The 14,575-nt window shown below is 32.7% G+C and overlaps 1 protein-coding gene across 1 annotated transcript; it reads right to left on the bottom strand.

Moving 5' to 3' along the window:
* Nucleotides 1–4,771: 4,771 nt before the first annotated feature.
* Nucleotides 4,772–14,163, bottom strand: LOC128674409 (uncharacterized). Its single transcript, XM_053752910.2, has 8 exons — nt 13,932–14,163; nt 11,790–12,000; nt 10,667–11,023; nt 9,837–10,022; nt 8,996–9,117; nt 8,212–8,373; nt 5,749–5,919; nt 4,772–5,224 (listed from the first exon to the last, which is right to left on the bottom strand). The coding sequence occupies exons 1-8, from the start codon at nt 14,130–14,132 to the stop codon at nt 4,928–4,930; spliced, it is 1,707 nt and encodes a 568-aa protein (XP_053608885.1). The 5' UTR covers nt 14,133–14,163; the 3' UTR covers nt 4,772–4,927.
* Nucleotides 14,164–14,575: the final 412 nt, after the last annotated feature.

Below are 14,575 nucleotides of genomic sequence, written 5' to 3' on the forward strand. Positions count from 1 at the left end.
TAAAGAGGGGGAATATTAGTGTTATCTTGCTGTCGTCGTCTAGTATTCGTTCTAGTAACAATAGTCATGTATTGAGACTCATCTAAATTATATTTATAAAGAAGTTTATTGGGATCAGAAGGAAAAACCTTTACTTCTTTTATCTTTGTCCATTGAACTACTTCTCCGTTTGTATTTTTAGCCCAATTTTTAGAGGCTAAAATTGATTTATAATCTAAAAACTTGGTATGATCCATCTCAACAACATTGTACGGTTTTCCGTCTTGCTTAGCCCATCGCACTAATGCACTAATTCCAAAGGAGTATAGATACATTTATTTTTGGCAGATCTTTCAATTAATGCATGTACACTATCTCCTTCTTGTTGCGTATGTCCTTTTTCCAAAAATGTATGTTTAATGATAACATTATATTTTTGGGCTAGCAACATGTAAGCTGCGAAAACTATTCTATTCCGGTTTTGCCCTGTGGCATTATCTGACCAAAATCTAAATTCAACTGCCCCTGCATCTACTCCTTTAGATATGAAATCTGACAGACAACTTGATACCTCATTCGCACCTCGTTTACCTTCTGCCTCATGCCACATGTAGCAAGTCGCTGTTCTTGGGGCTAAATTGAACACGGTAAAATTCATGGTAGCTAATTTTCGTTTATAATAAAATACGCTTATTTCACCATAAGGGCAAATCAGTACTTTTTGAAAATCAAACGTGGCAGCGACTATTTTGCCACCTGAAGATATAGCCTCCTTTTTATCTGCAGTCTTTAAACCACGTGCCGTATTTTTATTAATAATATGATTGGCATAAGTTTCATGATCCATCTCAGTGCGAGATTCACTGATCTTATATTTGTGACATACGTCACATTGATCCTTCTTAGGTTTAAAAAAACTGAGCTTAAAGCTATCGTTTACAATAGTTTTATATTGACGCTCTGTTTCCGCTTTACATTGGTAAATAATAGGATCAAACCATTCATTGTACATAACGAAGAGCTTATGAAAGTTTAAATCACTATCTAAGTATAATTTGGAGTTATCCTTTCGAGTATAATGGGACTCTACTGGTTGCAAGCATTCAATATGGTCACATACACTTTTCTTGACATCAGCAGACATTTTGCAAGGATGATTTTGGTGCTTGCCTCGATTATCAGTAGTAACAATACCTGTTGAAGAGTCTGTCTTCTGTATTGCTGTGTAAACAAATTGTTCACTGATTGACAACGTAGATAAGAACTGTTTTTTGCAAACTATCAAGTTATTTTCATCTGAACTATCTGAATCGGGAAGAGGTAATCTATATTTCATGGTATATTTTCGCCGGGACTGGGTATCAACATAAACTCTACGCTTATGATTTTGGCTTACCAGGTTGGATACATAAATCCATTGCTTATGATGATCGCCTAATTTCCAGAAAGCCTCAAAATTGCTTTTCTTTGTTCAGTTGATATTTTTTCGAAACATTTTAATCGGCATTTACATGGCGATTTTATTTCTTTTTTTGGTTTATATATACCTTTACGAGTCACGTACGCCTTACCGAGATTTGTCTTTTTTTTCCTCTTTACATCCATCCACTCATTCTTATGCTGTCTTCTAATGTTACCCTTGTCTTTTCTTGTTACCTTTTTTCTATCGGGGGTAGGTGTAACATCACTAAAGCACGTTAACGGCGTGTTTGCTTGAGGTGTCGAATAACCAGTAAAATTAGATAGTTGAGACAGTGGTTCGCGTATCTCATCACCAAGAAAGTACGGGCAAAAATCATTACAACAATCTATATCTAAATGGTTAGTAGTACATTCAGGAGAAGACGGGTAATGTGTGTCTGAAGACCTTGGTGATAAATCGTCAGGTATCTTATGAACAGGTGAATGCTGCGAGAGATCACTTAAAGTTGCGGGCAAATTGTTGTTGTCGCTTAAATTCTGTTCCTGAAAAAATAGAAAATGATGTAGTGATATACATACCTATTAAAAAATAAAAATGCAATCATCGTATCAGTAGATGTTAAGTTAGTCGTAAATATTGCAAAATACCAGCATCAAAGCTGATCATATTAGAAAGTGCCTCAATTTCTAATAAATCTGCTCCTTCCGGCAATGGTGAATCTGAAATCTGAAAAAAATAAAAATAGCAAGTAAGTAATTCCATTAGCATTTAAGTCACGTCTGTTTGTCATGTTTATTTTAATAAAATTATACATAAGATACATCTTTAATTTGCAACTAAGATGTAAACAATCATAACTAAAAATTACAATCAAATAAATATTATAATTAAACAATGTAAACTACCGTAAGTGTTCATACACTAACGAATATATCAATATAAACCACGTAAATAACCGTATGTATTACATACGATAAAAAAAAAGTTTTGTGGACAATGTAAAAAATGGTATGTGACACATACGATACTTTTTTAATTCAAATGAATGACGTAAACTATCGTATGTGATATTTACTATAGTTTAATATTTAGCTAGTGGCAAAAGATAGGCAAAACTTAATAATAATAAAAAACATTGTTATTATACTTACCTAGTACTCTTCCGATTTCTTCTACATCATTAATTAGCAACGCCAAGTCTTCGTTATCAGAAAATGATTCGGAAACAACAGTATCATTTCTTGAAGTTGTCGATTTTAATGCTATTTCGCATAATTTTCGACCCCTTGAATGTAGTTTTGAATAATCTTTCTTATACTTATTACTCATTTTTAACACACTTCACTTTATTTATCGTATTTCGTATAAATACTGCAGACGCATTGTACGAAAATCCCGTGCCTCTTTGCAGCGTACCAAACCGCAAGTGACCTTTACTATTCCCAACTCCGCTCCCCGCGCCCCTGTAGACGATCGCACAGGACATTGCGTCTGTATACGGCGCGCGTGTCGGTAACATACGATTGTATACCTTTGAAAACTTTTTTATTTTAAATTATATAATTTTTTTTGTTTGTGGATTCGATAGTATGTAATAAAATATTTATGAAACACTAATAAAACGAAAATGGCTAATTTGTGGATTACAATAGTATACGTAGGAGCCATCGGAATGTCACCTCGAATTGAATACCCGGGTTGAAATTTTTAACTGGAATGAAATTCATGAAGAAGCTGATTTAGCACGTGCATATTTCCATATACAAATCATCACTTAATAGTATAAAACAAAGTCGACTTCGTCCGTCTGTTTCTAAGCTTTCTTATACACCACGCATAGAATCGTGATAAAATTTTAACTGTTGTGTAGACAATTTTAATTAACGAAAGTTTACAAAACAGCCTATTAGACCGTACGAAGCAGGGCCGGCTCGCTAGTCTAGAACGAAATAAAAAATAACAAAGAGAGAGAAAGATTATTTTCTAGTCCAACATGAATTTCATTTCCCAAATGTTTTTAGATTTTTAGGCTATCCGGTTGAGATCGTCAATTTTTTTCGAACTGTAACAAATCAATGTCTCCCCGGCATGAGATCCGCTTAGACTTCTGACGCAAGTAAAAAGTCATATGGAGCAATTTTAATATCATTTTAGACCGGTCCGACCCGTCGCTTCAAGACCACGTTGGTACCTACGTAAACCATTATACGAAAAGATTTTAATAGTATTGTTTTGATTGCAAAATCAGTCGTAGTAAATGTTGGTGCGATCATTTCCTAAGGTTGTAAACAATATTCAAATGTTATTTGTCGAAGATCTTTTTATTGTTAATGAATGCCTTATGCTGGATATGGCTCTCATAAACAACATAGGTCAAGATCCTTTTGAAGAAGAGAGTGAAAACCAGGAGAGGTTTGGTCCCCAACGCGGAAAAGTATTTCTATTTGAATCAAATTTGTTCGGGGTGTGTTGTGCCCGTTTTCTGTATTTTTGTACACCGAAGCCACTCTACGAGCAAAGAGATTAGTGGCATTCACTCACTTTCATTAATTCATTCATTTTGGCATTTTACTATTTTTGTGTTTGTAGCTATAAACTAATAATTGAAAACTATAAAAGAAAATCGCCTCTAGGTACTTAGATAACTAAGTTCGATGGTCCAACCGGTAACATGTTTGAATGTGAACATGTTTATTACTCAATCATGCAAATTTACAGGATAATTTTCAATATAATTTGGTACATGGGTATAATATAATGTGGAATAGCACATATGTTAATTTTCATGCCGAAATTCCTACGGGAGCTGAATACCTTTACATGTTTGTTACATCAAATATTTACTGCAAAAAATAACAATAAGAACGTTATTGAAGATTTAAATTTTGTGTAAATCAAAATAGCCGAAGCGATCCCATTGTTCACGGACAAAATATTTCGTAAAGTTCAAACGTAACAATTTTAAATATTCATGAATATTGTATTCGGATGCTAATGCCTGCCTTATTCTGGTCGAGAATTCGGAATACATAATTTTTTTTTAATAAATCGTCTAGAGTCTCATTTTGGCAACGCCGACAAGACGTCAGCACAGTGGCGCCTATGATCCAATTCATTATGCAAATCAGCGTTAACATTATGTTATACGATTAATGTATTTGCTGGAACTGACAAATGACAATCGACATTGATTAAGGATTCGATTTTTTCTTCGCTTTTAAATATTTATTCTGATTTACGATCTGTTTTTCCCCATGTAACGTATTTCATCCGGGACGGGTCGATTTATTGTGATAATTATATCAACTTGTTTAGTACAATATCGCATAAATATTACAATCTAACAATTATAGTACAAAGACGAACAAATTTGTAACACAAGTTTTATATAGGTCTTTAATCTTACAATTATTGTGATTATAGACAATTCTCATCCTTCAGATTCCTATAATATGTATTCACTTGATGTAATTGTTTTATATAGGAGGCACTTATGTAAATAAACAACTATTAATATTATAAAATTTATTTCTTCCTGTATTGTTCTTTCAAGAGTCTTCTTAGAATCTTTCCAGACGGGTTTTTGGGTATACTATCAACGAATTCTATTTCCTTAATCTTCTTATATGGAGCTACTCTTTCGTTGACGAAATTCATGATATCTTCTTCAGTAGCTTTGGCTGCTTTGTTCAAAATTACAAAAGCCTTAGGTCTTTCTCCAGTTTGAGGGTCTGGTATGCCAACCACAGCAGCATCTAAAACTGCTGGATGATTCTTGACTGCACTATCTAGTTCTGCTGGTGGGACTTGGTAAGCATTGACCTGTAGTACATTTACAAAGTAAATTATTTGCAAATATAACTCGAGTTAGGACAGTATGGCGTGTGGTTCTACCCTAGAATAGGACGTGGATGTCGTACGAAGCGACTAAGGGACACACAGCCTAGTCAGTTTATAGGCAACATACATGAATACGTAAAAATGAAACCATTACTTCAAAAACGCTTTGGACTAAATTTCTTGTATCTAATTGCGAAATTGCGAGACGTTTATAAAAATATTTCCTTATTTAGAAGCTATATTCCTATTTTTACAAAAAACAATTTGAAAAAATAGAGGCTCCCAAAAGTTTAGACTATAAGAATTTTCAAATATTGGTGGTGTATATTATTGCGTAAAATTATAAATCAAGTAAGTATAATATCTATTCAAAAATCAAGTAGGTATAATATAAGTAATTGTGTTCTTTAATGCAATAAAGAAATTCATTTAACATAATAATATTATAAGAAAATAATTGAAATATCATCATTATGATAAAGGATTTTAGTAAGGTTAAAATTTACCTTTATAAGTTCTTTGAGTCTGTCAGATATGAACATCAGACCATCTTTGTCGATCTTCGCCAAATCTCCGCTTCGATACCAGTCACCTTCTAAAAATACTTCTTTATTGGCTTCCGGATTATTTCTATAGCCTCTCATTATATTTGGACCTTTGATTAGTAGTTCACCCACCTGAAGTTAAAATGGAAAAATGAAACAAGAGCATTCCGATACTATGATGTCACGATTTTGACATAAGTTTAAATCATATATTTGTTATTTTACCATGTTTGTCGAGATGAAATAGATATTCAATTGTATTCCAAGACATAGTAGTAATAAGATTTGATATTTAGCTATTTTGGATGATCGATTATTTTATTTAGGTAGGTACCCAGTTATACTTTGTAAAATATAACTTGAGTCCTATGACATATGTCAAATAGTATGAAAATAATACATCTATTTCTGTCGCTCTCATTTCGAATTCTGCTGTCATAAGACTAAAGTTATATTTAGTTTAGTTACAAATTATTACGGAATTTCTCTCGATATATTTTTATCATTGACAATGTTATTGTCGCTACTGTTTAAGCACCTTCTTTGTACATGATAATGTTGGATGGGCCATACCACCTATCATGTACAAATTCATAATTTGTAGTATAAATTAACCATTCATTATAGAAATTAAAGTCTTTACTGCATGCTTCTCGAACTTTTGTTATCAAATCTCAATAATTGGATTGAACTCACATACCTCTTTCTGAATGAGGTTAAACTTTGCACGCACATGTAATAGAATGACAGAGCAATAATATTGTAACATTATGCAGATCTGAGGATAACGAACTCATTTAAATTGGGTTCGTATGCTTTGTCTTGACAATGACTCTGAGTGTTGCATGCTTATGTAAATCAGATGAAAAAGTTTTTTTATTACAGAATTCATCTGATGTAATAGTATAGTAAAAAGTAATATGATCTGAACTAAAATGACGCCAGCACACGGAGTAAGGGTTAGTATGACTCTTACGGAAAGATTCTGATTGTGAATCTTGTCCTCATCTAGTTAAGGTTAACATTTGATATTCGTTTTTATTCCTTTTTTCTCATCCAAAGTATTTCCCGTTGGTTCATCCTAGTTGAGGCCTAGGATCCACTTTCCTACTATTCTCCTCAACATCGCACGGTCTACAATATCCTTAGTTGTCTAAACGTTACACGCATATCACGCTTGACGACATCAAGCCAGTGCTTGGTTACCGCCTTCTGCTAGGACCACGTGGAAGCGCCATAGCCAAACATTTATTTTCTAGTTTAAACAAATGTTTTAACCTTTTTTTTCCAATAGATTTTTGAAGTGAAAACTTCTTTAATGGCGTTGTGCACTTCTTGTGATGGGTAAAAAATGTTAAATTCGTCAGGACACATGACCCTGATCGGTAATACATCAAAAATGCACAACAAGTTTTTACAATGACCTACCAATGCAGAAGGATTGAAAAAAAAGTTCACTTCTGCCGGCACTCCCGGCATTGTGAAAATCTTATACACTGTCTGTTCTACCTATTTATTCTTCATAAAAACCTTGAAGCACAGGTCTTCAAAAAAGTCATCATACCTATTTCCCGTAGGTAGGTTACACATCTAAAAATATACGAGCAAAAAATCACCAAAAAAGTCGACCCGGGAATCCCATTCAAATATATATATCTAAATCGATATAGCATCAAAAATTTTAGTTTCAACGTGTAGGTGTTAACAATAGTATTAGTATTGTTAGCACTTCTTTATGAGCTCACCGAAGTAAGGATTGAACAAAATTAATACATAAGCTATTGAGTTCAAGTAGTGTATCCGGGACATTAACTTTTTACTGTAATAAGTGAATCATTGAATGATCTAATCGATTTCTTGATCGACTCATATTCTTAGTAGTGATTCTGTTCGAATTATGGCGATTTTTATGTTCTTTTTAATTAATCACTTAATATTCATATTTCAGTAACATATTACTCAAATACTGATGATAAATTCGTTTATCCTATTACTTTGTTCAGAATTTTGTAAAATGCATTAGTTACTCCCAAATTATAGAAACTCACGTACATTGAACTTAAAAAATATATGATGAGTACGCCGTTGTTGTTGTCTTGATCTTTCTTGTATTGATTTCAATTTATATACTTACTTTCGTACAATAAAGTTATTACAAACAAACAACCAAACAAACCAAGATACGACAGCGTGGGTAAGACATCTTCATAATACAGGTATTATACCAGGGTACAAAGGTTGTTTATAGCTATTATATAACAAAAAATGTCACAAGCATTATGGGCTCCTTACGTATTTGACTGATTTTTGATATTTTTTGTAAATTAATAATTTTACTAGTATTATATAATTATGTTAAAACTTATGTGTACAACAAAATTGCACTTCTTTTTGAGTAAGTTTGTAATAAAAAAATGTTCATACCTGGCCTGGTCCAAGATTCTTCAGATTTTCATCAACGATTCGCAGCTGCACATTAGGTAAAGGATAACCAACAGACTCGTAACGCTTGCAACCCAAAGGAGCGATTGACACTAAAGGACTTGCTTCTGTCATTCCATAGCCTTGTCCAAAATGAAGGTCGTGCTGTAAACATCATTATTTAAATGTATATGTAACACATGCTTTTTAAGGAATCGAGCGGAGCATCCGGCTCTATTTCAGAATTATTTCACATATTTTCAAAACATATTTATTATTTTATTGAATAATCATCGTGAATTGGTTTAACGTCGATAATTGCGTTACATATTTAAAGCCTCCTCCTGTTTTCTTCATAATTACTATCCTGGGTTTAATTGCAATAAAAGTCTTTAATACAACATTTTTTAAATTGTCTTTTGATATTGTTCACTGCTACCTGTACGTCCCGATACCGGAAAAAAGGCAAACTATCAGAAATTATATCAGAAATTACGGGCAATTTATTGTACTTTCACTATTATCAAACTACGTATCTTCTAAATAACTAACATAGGTACCTACCAACTTTCATCGATTTCACAAAACATTTCATAGAAAAAGTAGATCTTGCGTCGTTTTAATTATTACAATTTATATTACTCACTCCAACAACATTGCACTCGAAAGCTTGTTTCGAATAGATTATATTAGAAGAAGGTTTAAATGATAAATGATATTAGAAGAAGGTTGGAAACCTTCTTGTAGCCATGACTTCCTAAATTCTCAAAATATAATTTTTATTTACCTTAACTTTTCCTAAAACTTTGTATATATCAGCTGCCGGCAAAGGTGCCGCACCACATGTTATAGTATTGGTGTGTTCTAAATGCTTCTCGGTCACTTCTGGATGAGATCCCAGGAACAGGGCTACAAGCGTACATTATATTTAACTAGCGGCCCGTCCCGGCTTCGCTCAGTTAAAAACATAATAAATTATACACCAAAACCTTCCATCACACTATCTATGTGGGAAAACCGCATGAAAATCCGTGCAGTGGTTTTTGAGTTTATCGCGAACAGACAGACAGAAAAACGCGGCAGAGGACTTTGTTTTATAATATGTAAGGACGAATAAAAACTAAATTCAAATTTAAGAAACTGGAGTCGCCGGCATCATCTTTCTATACCCTGAAACATAGATTGTGGAGGTAATATAATGAACATGAAAAAGCAGACCCTGTGCTATGGGGGCTTCACAGCTAATAAAGAAACCATGAACTAAGGAGTGAACAGAGATATAAAACACCACTAAAACATCACTATAAAACAGAACTAAACCAAGGGTGTTTAGTTCTGTTTTATACCATCACGAAATACAAAATAATTTTAATCGATATCACGTCTATACAAGGTTTACATCTGTCCCTGTCTGTCTGTCCTGACATCTAACCAGTCATCCATCATCTGAGATACAGATTCTATCTAATTCGCAGGTGGACTTCCTTTTGGTGACAGGTCGACGCATTTTAGAACTAAATGATAAATGTTAATGTAATGTAATAAGTAGTTGTTCTTTTGTAAATTATTGGCAAATAAAGATATATTTGATTTAAAAAAAAAGATAAACAAGATAAACAAACACTTACCTAAAGGTGGAGCTAAATACAACATATTAATTCTGTATTCAAGCAATGCAGTCAAAAATGTGTCAGGCTGAAACCTTGGCAAGGTCACCAGCTTCAGACCTTGTGACAGTTTGTGCAGCATGAGGATAGACAAACCATAGGCGTGGAACATAGGAAGAATTACTAAGAGCGAGTCTTGATGACATTCTAAAACATTACGACGTGATTTAAGCATAATGTTCTTAAAAAAAAAAGAAAAAAATGCGTCATCAAATATACCTAAGAATGTGCCTAAGTAATTTATTTGATGATATAAAAAAATTAAAAGAAATGTACAGACATAAATCCGCCACATGTTTCGTCAATATTAAACATTTGAAATATTCACAACAAGCTTCGTCATAAATTTCATTCTAAAAGTTCGCCCCTCATATCCCGCTCAAAAGTGCCCATAATCTAACGGTATTATTATTGGCATCCTGCTTGTGATCGAAAGGTCCCAGATTGGAACTCCACTCGTGCCACATGAGTTTGTATACCATTCTGACTCATGAATTGTAATTTTCATAGACCACCACTTGCTTCCGGTGAAGGAAAACATCGTGAGGAAACCTGCACACTGCAGATCTTGGCAGGTAGTCGTAAAAGTCACCACACACTCAATAAGAAAGAAAGAATTGGCAATATTTAATTATAAGTTCAGAACAGCATCGGCATCTTCGTGACGTGCAAAATGCTCTCTTGTATCGCTCTTGTATATCTCCCACACTGGCCACGCATACAAAAGGACAGGTCCGCAATAGACCATCATAAGGACAGATTTTTGATTCCCATTCCATGACAAGTCATACCTGTAGTTAATCTATGAATTCTACATTCAGTATTTTGTTGTTGGCAATTAGCAACAATGTTTCGGTGAGTCAGCTCTACTCCTTTAGGCATTCCCGTAGTTCCACTAGAATACGGCAACACACAAACATCATTAGGATTTAGCTTCACTTCTTTTAAAATAGCCATTTCTACATTATTATCTTCGACTAGTTCTTTATAAGATACAGTTCCTTCAGGACTAGCTTCCTCTATGTCAACAGAAATTATAGGTATGCTTTTCTTGGATAGTTCTAAAGCCTTTTTAACATTTGATACTAAAGTTGGATTTGTGATAATTAGCTTTGTTGCTGATACGTTAAGCTGTCTTTCTACTTCGTCTGTGAAACAAAAAATATACAATTTCTTATTGGTTACTTATGAAATACCTAGCTATATTATGATAATGAAGAGAAAATTATTTAAGACAAAAATGTTGAAACTCTTTTCAGCAATAAAGACATAATAACAAAACAATATCACGAAGAAAACAATTAATGAATTAAATACGGAAAGAAAATCACGATTTGATCACGATTGTTTTAATTTAAATTACAAATATGCTAATTTTCTTTGAGCAAAATTCTATTTAACTTATTTTGACCATTTACATAACGGTATAATAATAATATTATTAAAATTAAATGTTTTGAGATCAATTTTGATGCAAATCAAATTGGCCTTATTGAATTTAATTTGTAAATTTGCGTCATCGCGATTCTGAATAATATCTGCGTTATTATACATGATATGTTATTATAATCGTTTTATTGGTTTTATGATTCTTTGTTGTCGATAAGTAACAATTTATAGTCGTTTACGTAGTTCTTTTCATTATTTAAATCAGCTGTCTTTCATGCCAGTGCTAGATTTGTTTAATACCATATTCTACATATTTTCATTAATTATTATTGATTCATAAATTATTTTTGTAGTTCGTTGCTATCATGTTCTGTCTTTATTGCTCAAAAAATAATTATCTTCCTCATTAAACAAAGGAAATAATCGTCATTTTTATAAGTTTATCATGTCCCACAGCTGGACAAAGGCCTTTTTTCTACTATGCCATTATATCTCAGGTTATTAACACTATAAAAAAATCCTTACATGGTGTATAAATTGGATTATATGTAGTTACAACTCCTCCTGAAAATAATACTCCGAAGAAAATCGTAGGGTACTCTGGCATGTTCGGTAACATCACTCCGACAGTGTCGCCATCTTTGATTCTAAATTTTTTCCGCAAATTGGCGCCAAAAGTTCGGCTCTGCTTGTATACTTTTTCGTATGTGTAACTCCTGTTGGTTATGCCACAAACCTGAAAATATCACATTGAAAAACATTTACCAAAATAAACTTAGTTTATATATCTATGTGTGTTTAATTTTGAACTACGCATACAATATGACAAAGTACGCCATTTTACACACGCGCTGGTTAATGTCAAAATTGACTGGTGCAAATCACACGTAAATTCACTAAAAGTTAGTTTACCAAAGTTATTTGTTTAATTTTAGTCGATTGCTTATGGTTTACGATTTTTCAAATTGTTAAATTTATCTATCTTTCCTTTTCATCTAAACATTTTCCCTTTTCTTCCCTTTCCTGCTTTTATCCTCCACTTCGCGTAGTCTTCGGCATCTTAGTTATCAGACCATAGGTCATCCTTGATGACGTCATGAGTTTCTATTATTTAATAATTTGAATTTATATATTTAATCTGTTTTAATATTTATGTATTTTATGCGTTTTTAAAGAAGTTTCTATCTCGATACCCAAACAGAATCGTAAGCAAACATGTACAGTCGACCACATATCAAGTTACCCTTCATAACCCTTGTCATAAAGGTGAGTTTGCAATGAATTCAGGTAGCTTGACATGCGGTCGACTGTACGTAATATGGAATATTTCGTATGTAGCTTGGAATATTCCGTTGTTTGATGCTATTTATACAGACAAAAAGCCCTTTGACATAACACTGTTATAATATTGAATTAACATAACACAATATTCAGAATAAAATAGCGAGTTCAAAGGTCTTACTTTAAATTCAACTTGACCAGATAATAACGGCCTTGACTTATAACGTTCCTACTTAATCATATATATACTCGTAACATCGAAAGATAAGCTAGGTAACTATTATATTTAGCTGCATATCCAGAAAAAGTAAAAGGTACTAACAAGCCTTAGTAGAATACTAAGAACGTATTATATTTGTGGTATTAAGTAGGTAGGTATAGCAGGATTTTATTATAAGAAAAAAATTACGGATGGATATTAATCGAATCACTAATTCAAATTGCGCTTTGGAAGCCGGCAGTAGACTTAGTTTAAGTAATTTTTTGACGTCAATAAGTGATGTATATCATATATCATCCTATATTCAATAAATAATTTTTAATTTGAAATATTGTTTTTGTGTAAGTACCTACTGTTAAATAATAATAATAAAAAAAAATACTCTTCGAATCTTTTTGGTTATTTTATAATTTGCATAAGCATTTGAATGATTATACCTACCATTAATTTTATTGCAACGTTGATCACTTAAGTGCAAGTCCTGAACACCTAGGTACCTATACATGGAAGGATGTCTAACTAAACGTTAGCGGCGCGCAGATCATAGTCAAACACACAACGCACAGGTTAATGTAGGTACCTACCTACTACAATTGCTATTTGCTACCAAGTTTTATCAATTGTTTTTTTTTTTATTTATTTATATTAGAAATTAATTAATACAGTCTTGTCTATTAAAACATTGATTATTTTATGGTTTATCATTATTTACAAATACCTAATAACTTTTTAAAATTATCTCATTGACGTCGATAAGCCACATTGATAACTTTGCTAAGTGTATTATAGTCCTTACATATTATAAAACAAAGTCCTTTGTCGCAACTGTCTATTCGCGATAAACTCAGAAACAACTGCACGGATAATAATAATAAATCTTTATTGACAGTTTCAACAGTTTCACCAATAAATAGATATTTCAATAAATAGATAATTCCTGAGAAAGGTTATGTGTATAAGTATTATGTTTTACCTGAGCTAAATCGGGACGGGCGGCTAGTGATTACTAAAATTGGCCATTTTATATTTTTTTTATAATTTTGTAATATTAATGGATTAATATAATATACTGTTGTTTATTTTAAAATATGTATGTCTATAGATATCTCATCTCTCTCTCACACCGACAAGAAAAATAAGAAATTTAAATAAACTTAAATGCTTACCGCTGCTATATTCGTGGGATGCTTCTCCAAGATCTTCCAAACATACTCATTGAGGCTCACATCAGGAATGTCTACGTCTTTAAACGGAGAAATTACGATATTTTCACCGCTCCATACGTTTTTGCTCCTAGCAAAAATATTTGATAAAACATTTTTATTTTTAAACGAATTTTGCAACCGCTGTAGATGTTTATAAGACATATTATCTAGTCTACTAACAGACTGTGATAAACAATTGGAAACAAAAGATACTAAACTGTATAGATAACAACAAGATTCTCAACACATTACTCGTACGTACAATGGCACTTATTACAAAGACATAGAGTCCTTAATGTGTGTGGGTACAAAGTTTACTTCAGCATTGTATGTATTGTTGGAAGTCGGTATTGTAAAATGTAAATTAATGAATTAAATAATCACTGACACTCACTAATGTTCAAAGTCGTTTCCTCAAACGACGTAAGTGTATGAATCGTGAAGCAATCTAATTTTTGAAAATATAAATTAGTAACTGCCCCTCGGAGCTTCGCGCCCATAGGAATTTCGGGATAAAAAGTACCCTAGTATCATTCCAGGCTGTACACGTGTTTCCACAATTTTATATTTTCCACAAAATGAAACCCATACACATTCCTGTTTTT

Source organism: Plodia interpunctella, chromosome 12 (assembly GCF_027563975.2).
Source record: "Plodia interpunctella isolate USDA-ARS_2022_Savannah chromosome 12, ilPloInte3.2, whole genome shotgun sequence".
NCBI lineage: Eukaryota > Metazoa > Arthropoda > Insecta > Lepidoptera > Pyralidae > Plodia > Plodia interpunctella.